The 6,601-nt window shown below is 49.4% G+C and overlaps 1 protein-coding gene across 4 annotated transcripts in view; it reads left to right on the top strand.

Moving 5' to 3' along the window:
• The first annotated feature begins 5,516 nt into the window (after positions 1-5,516).
• Positions 5,517-6,601, top strand: part of LRRTM4 (leucine rich repeat transmembrane neuronal 4) — a 200,100-nt gene continuing 199,015 nt past the window's right edge. For 2 of the 4 annotated variants that reach the window (XM_032091980.1, XM_032091979.1), the window contains exon 1: positions 5,519-6,342. In XM_032091980.1, coding sequence (XP_031947871.1) covers positions 6,339-6,342 — 4 coding nt within the window. In that variant the 5' untranslated portion in view covers positions 5,519-6,338. Of the gene's footprint in view, positions 6,343-6,601 lie in introns of all 4 variants that reach the window. The other 2 variants (XM_032091978.1, XM_032091977.1) reach the window with 2 other exon arrangements.

Raw genomic sequence — 6,601 nt, 5'->3', positions numbered from 1 at the left:
TTTCAAGTGCAATCCTTCTCCTACAAGAGGCTCCTTGGGCAACTGCGAGGAAGTAAAGCCTGACGTGGCGAGGTGCTGAGTGCCCTTGATGTCGATGGGTGCGAAGGATGCTCAGCCTCTGGAAAGGGAGCTCTGGACAAGGCTTTAACCTGGCTGGGAGGAGCTGGGATAATGAGAAGTGGCAGGGCAGGATTTCCTGGTGGTGCTCTCGGTGTTTCCTTCACATGTCAGGTCTCCTCCTTGGCTTCTTTTCATGTGGGGTTGATGGTCAGTCCAGGGACTTACAGGAGGTCTCTGCCCTCTTGGCCATCTGGGTCCTGAACTGAGGGAAATTGGAAGATTCCTGTGAGCAGCAGCATAAGGGGTAGGGTGACCAGGGGGAAATTCAAGGAAGCCTTTCTGCGTTCCTGAACAAATGGAAACCACAGCAAAGATTCATGTGTATGGTATTCCAGGTTGTGCAGAGAAAATTGTTCCATCACACATGGTCCTTCACTCGATTCTTCACAGACTTCACAATCGAAACCCAGAGAAATTCATTGCTCTGGTGTTCATGAGTCCCAAGTTACACAACTCCTAGTATTCAGTTTCCTGTTGGTTATTGATCCCTTCACCTTCGATGGGAATCAGGCCCTCATTCTTTGTTCTCTTACCGATCTTTTCCCAGACCAGGTGTCTCTGACCCACCAGGGAGATGTTTGGGCATTGATGTTTGTTGATGCTCATGAATGGTCGCTTCTCTCTTGTGCATCCTCTGGCAGCTCTCAGTGGTCCACTGAGGTGTGAAGCTCATCAGGCCTTGCCCAGGGAACAAAGTCTCCTGAAAAGAAATTTCCTTTCCCTTCCCCCTGGGCAAAGATGAACAAAACCCCTGACTGAAGGTTGTAAAAACTTTTAGAAGTTGTCTCGTTTCCAGCAGCTGGACTACAAGAGAGGTGAGCCCTGGGTGGAACAGGAAAAGGCACCGGCTCAGCTCAGCACATTTGTTGTGACACTTGGGGCACATCAATCCCTTGAAGTTTTGGTTCCTCATCTGTCAAACGGGACACTCCTGTTGCCTCTGCATCCCTGTAGCTCCCAAACTCTCTGTGTCTCTGACAGGCAGAGGAGCAGCCCTGCTGCAGGCACGTCCTGCATCCAGAACAAACCACTGACAGAGCACAAACACACCCAGGAATCCAGAGGGGTTTGCTGCACTCGGGTTTTAATGCACCAGCCCAAGGCAGTGGTCATGAGCTGTTGACAATTAAACACTTAGCACGTGAAGAGCTGGAGATAAGAACCTGGATATGAGCGATGCCATCAATAATTCACAGGACATTAGAGCCTCAATGTCAGAAGTTGTACCAAGCCCGCCCTGACAGGGTATTAATGAAGCTGCTCCAGCCATTACACGCCAATTGCTAATTTATTCATCATTTACCAGCGGTGGGGAGAGGGGGGAAAGGAAAACCCAAGGTCTGAGTTCTGCAGCCCTTGAAACAAAGCTGCACAGGGGCTGCACTGGCAGCAGCCAATTCCTGAGCTGTGGATCTGTTTCATCCTTGGAGAATGAGACCAAATTAAATGGGAGCAAGTGAACACAGCCCAGATAAATTGACTCCAAGCAGGCCTTATCACCAAATCATTCCCTGCAGCTGAATGCTAACAGAGCGAGGCACTCCTGTGGTCAGGAGGACAGGGAGGAACACGTTCTCATTTCCCTAAAACCTACCCCAAGTTCGTGGTGTTTATTCCTGGATTTGGGGTGTTACCAGTGCCTGGTTCACGTGTCTCATACCAAAGGCTGTTTTATCCCTATAAAAAAGTTCTTTTTACGGGTTAAAAAGCATTGATGAGGTACAGATACTCCAAAAGGCTGCCCTGACCATACTGGCTGCTGTGTGAGCAGGGAAGCAAGACAGGGACACTTCCTGGGGACTTTCAGTGCATTCCTGAGTAGTCCCACTAGTGAGGAAATGTGGGTGAAACCCACGATGGTTTCCATCAGTTCAGCTCTCACGAGGGTGGCCCTGTCACCAGAGAGGCCAGTGTCACCTTCACAGGGTGTCACAGCCCTTCAGAGCAGAAAAACACAGAAACTTGGGACATTTTGGGGGGTCACTAACCGTCCAGTGGGATTCTGGATGGATTTGGCTTTTGCTGTCACTTAAGGATGAAAGAGTTGACCACTTTGGAGAAGTTAAATGTGTGTGCAGGCGATGGGGGAATGCAGCATTGCCATAAAATCAGCCCAAGACAAACCCACCCAGTGCCACCCCTGCCATGGGCATGGACACCTCCCACTGTCCCAGGGTGCCCCAAGCCCCGTCCAGCGATGTCCTTCTCCCTAAGGAGCGTCTGGAACAGACTGGGCAGGAGAGGAGTGACCCGAGATGGGGCAGAAAGAAGAATTTGGCCAAAGAGCAGCAGCTCAGGAGCTTCCAGCAGCTGCTCCTCCACTGGTCCTACGAGGAGCAGTTACTCAGGGTTGGAAATCCCCAGCTGGGACCACAGGAAATACAAACGTGTTCTTCTCTCCCTTGCAGGCAGCTTGGGAGGGCTGCTGGTGCTGGTAGCTGTGGCAAAGTTGGTGAAGCATGGAAATATCAGTTATTGTTCATTTTAAACTATTTCTGCATGGAAAAAAGTGGGTACGATGAAAATTCCAAGCATATTTTACACTATGTGTACATCTGTGTCTGTGTGTTTGTGTGTACACATACATCCACGCACATGTGAAGTATTATAAATAAAAAATATATATTTATAATATATAAATAAATATTTAAATCTATATATAATAAATGTATAAATATATAACCAGGTAAATTTATAAAGATGTAATATATAAATATATAGTATAACATATAATGTATAATCATACATACAATACATACAGCATTTGTGCATATATGTATTATTTGTGGAAATACATATAAATAAATACATAAATAAATAAAGCACATATCTAAATAAATAAATAAATACACACACACACAAACTTATATTCATATATAAAATAATCACAATTCAAAATCAAACACTAAGCCCTGTCCAGACCCATTTTTCCAGAAAAGAACCCCCAGATCCCATGGCCCACACCCTTCCCAGGGTGGATAATTTCTGCGGGTAACCCTTGCTCAGGTGGGAGGGAGCTCTGCCAGCTGGCCCAGCATCAGCTGCGCACTCACAACATTCTCAGTTCCTCTGGGCAGGGATCTTCACCTCTCTCCCTGCTCCAAGGAAGTGGAACCAAACCACAAAAAGGCCTTTGCAACCTCCTCCTCTCCGTGTGGTTTTTAGCTCAGAGAGTCGCTTGTTTAGGCTGATTAAAACTTCCCCACTTCTCCTTTGGCAAATGGTCAAGTGGGTTTGTTTTCTATTTCATCAGAAAATGTAAAATAGAAATTAAGAAAGGAGCGGGTGGCATTAGTGCTGCTGAGTGAAAGGTCCCTTGGTTCAGCTCAGCTCCTCAGGTTTTCTGCCTTGCAATTTGTGAGATTTTCCATTAGAGCATCACAGGATTTTTAAAGAAGAAAAATCATGCCCACCTTTTGGTAGGAATGTGGGGACTTTGAGGCTCAGTCCATGGCAGAAGGAGAGCTCATGGCAGTGCTGCTTCAGCTCTCCTAGGATCCAAGGATCTGGGAAAAGGCATCCCTGGAAATGGTGCAGTTCCTGTGGACATTGCTCTGCTCACTCCCAGATCTGGCAGAGTTTCAAATGAACCCATCCTGGAGAATTATCAACACAAGGTGGAATAAATAACTGCACACTTCAGCTTTTACATTTATTGGGAATAATAAATATGAATTCCTGCACCAGTGTTCCTGGCTGTGATGCAGATGGGGTTAACTGAGATATGGGAAAGGTATTTTCAACATCACTTATGATAATTAAGTTCTGAATCTTGTTTGAGGGAGTTGTGTGTGCTGCTGTCCAACCCAGAATAAAAATAGTGATTAATGATGATATTTTTCATATGCAAATGAATATCTGATCTATAGGTAGCGACAAATTGTCATAACAGAACAAACCAAGCAAGGGTTTTATTCAGAAGTGAATATTTATGCACTGTGGGTGCAGATGCAGTCTGGATGCAGATATAGGGGAGGACAAGTTGGTTTCTGTGGATTGTTTTGTGGGTTATTATTTATTTTTCAGAATGGAGTTGAACTCTTGGCCCATCCTGTGTCCCAATCTTTTTCCTGCTCCTTCAGAGGGCTGGATCCTGGGGCTGGCCAGGGGTGACTCCATCTGGGATGGGCTGCAGGAGCAAGCAGTGAGCCAGGAATAAGGAATTAGGAGGGAAGAGCTGGGATCGGACCTTGAGATTTGTGCAATTTTCATTTTTGGTACAGAGTGGGGCCATCAGTGGCACACAGACACCCCCAGAGATCCGGGGGTGCAATGCTGAGTGGGGACTTGCTGGGCCACAGTGGGAAATATTTGGAATATTTAGAAATTAAATAACACACAGTGGATGGCTCATGAGTGACTTTATAAAGCACTGCCACCATTTTGGCAACTGAAGTGGGATTTGGGCAGGGAGTTGCTTCCCAAATAACTGATGGGGGTGTTCAGCACAGGGAGGGATGGAAATGGCACAAATACCCAAATTTTAGGAATTGTTAAAGCTGTTCAGAGCAGTCCAGTGCTGCCCTCTGAGCAACCCGAGTGTGCCTGAGCCAGAAATGGTCCCTGTGGGATCCTGGAGCTGCCCCAAGGATTCAATTCCCTGCAGCTCCTGGATAAAGAGGCTCCCAGAACCAGCTCAGGGAGCTCCTGCTGCCCCTGCCCTTGTTCCACATCCCTCTGACACCTTCCTGCAGAACTGGGAATTAATGCAGCCCTGCTGAACCGGGAATTAACCCAGCCCTGGCGACCTGGCCGGACACAGCAGGAGGTGAGACCCTGCGGAGGTGCCGCAGCCTGGATCCCACCCTGGATCCGGGGCTGGACTCTGCAGGATCTCAACTCCGGCACTGGGAGAGCCACGGGAGGGGAGTTCAGGAGGAAAAAAGGTGTCACTGATTCTGCAGCTTCACTTCTGCCTTGTTTATCAAAGTCAGTATTTTTCTGACTAAAAGGCTCTTAGATTTAAAAAGAAAAAAATTACAGGCTACGAAGCAGGGAATTAACCCTGTCCCAGCCACAGCAGGACACGGAGTGTTTACATTTGGAGTTGCTGCCTGCAGTCAAACAAATGCCTTTTGTGAGGATGATCGGTTTGATCACAGCCCCTGCCCCTCGACCCTGTACCAAGACTCTCACTTTTAACCTGCAAACATTCTTCTTCCTGCCCCCCCCCCCCCCTCCCCCGGGAATGCAGGAGAAAAAGAAGAACAGTTTAGAATTTGCCCAAGCCAAATACCCCGGTCAGGTGCATTAGAGCAAGCTCAGGTTGGCAGCTCCCTCGGGGAGCGGGTGTTTTGTTTGGCGTTTCTGCCAGAAAGCCCCACACCGTAAACATTCCATAATCCAGGGCAGGTGGAGGGGTCTGGGAAGGGAGGACGGTGGGCAAGGCAATGCTGTGTCTTTAATTTTCTTTTCCGAGGGAAGCGAAGTCTGCAGAGCCATGACAGCCTCACTTGTTCAGCCTTTAATGTGCGCTGGGTTTTCTCCAGTGGAGGGCACTCCGTGTTCCACAAACTCCAGCCTCAGCACCAACGAGCTCCGGAGCATCATCGCTCTCTGGAAAGCCTCGGAATTAGACGAGAGCTGCCTCTCGGCACAGCTACAAAACACTTTAAACCCGACCAGCTAAATGGATAAACCGAGCCTGCGGAGCTGCTAAACCGGGCTCTGGCACAGCACGGGAGGCCCTGCCTGCTCCGGGAGCCGGCGGAGGATGGATCTCTCTGCCTGGCAATGGCAAAAGGCAGCAGAATGAGGGATGCGAGGCGCCGGCACAGGTTTGGTCCTTCCTCCCAGAGAAGTTGGTTCGCCTCCATCGCCTGCTCCGGCTTTTCTCGCCGATTGCCACTTAACGCCGCCGGTTCTCTGATGACTTCCACAATGGCTCTCAGAGCTTAGAGTCCCTCCCTACCCCCCCCCACACTCCCCCCCATCCTTCGTCCTGTCTTCCCCACCCCCAACCCCTTCCCTATCCTTTCCCTTCCTCATCCCCAAAATTCTCGCTGGTCCTCTCCGGGGAACTTTGTGGGGTTCCTGGCAGGCACGCTGGATGGCGGCGGGGCGAGTGGCAGCCGGGCTGTGACATGAAGATGCTGATGGTTTAAAGCAGAGGAACCAGTTTTAAAAAGAGACAGAGGCGAAGGGAAAGCAAAAAAAGGGAAGACAGAGGAGAAAACAGCTGGAGGAAGGCGAAAGAGGACGTTATTGATGACAAAAGGATGGGTGAGTGAACTTTTGTGGTTTGTTTGCTGGCACGGCTGCAGCTGTGGGGTGGGTTTTGCAGCTGGATTATTCGCCGGCGGAGGGGGGCCTCAGGGAGGCAGCGGCGGCAGCGCGTTCCTCTCTCTGCCAGGTGACTCACTGTACTTGCCATTGTATTTTTAGCCCATGTCCCCCCCCTCCAGGCACACGCACACCTTTCCTCCCGCAGTGGCTTCCCATGGAAGCCACCGGTGAATTCCTGCCGCGCGTGAGGGGCTGT

The sequence above is a fragment of the Corvus moneduloides genome, chromosome 27 (genome assembly GCF_009650955.1).
Source record: "Corvus moneduloides isolate bCorMon1 chromosome 27, bCorMon1.pri, whole genome shotgun sequence".
Classification (NCBI taxonomy): domain Eukaryota; kingdom Metazoa; phylum Chordata; class Aves; order Passeriformes; family Corvidae; genus Corvus; species Corvus moneduloides.
Note: the sequence above shows the minus strand (reverse complement) of the source record. Positions and strands in the feature narration are given on the sequence as shown.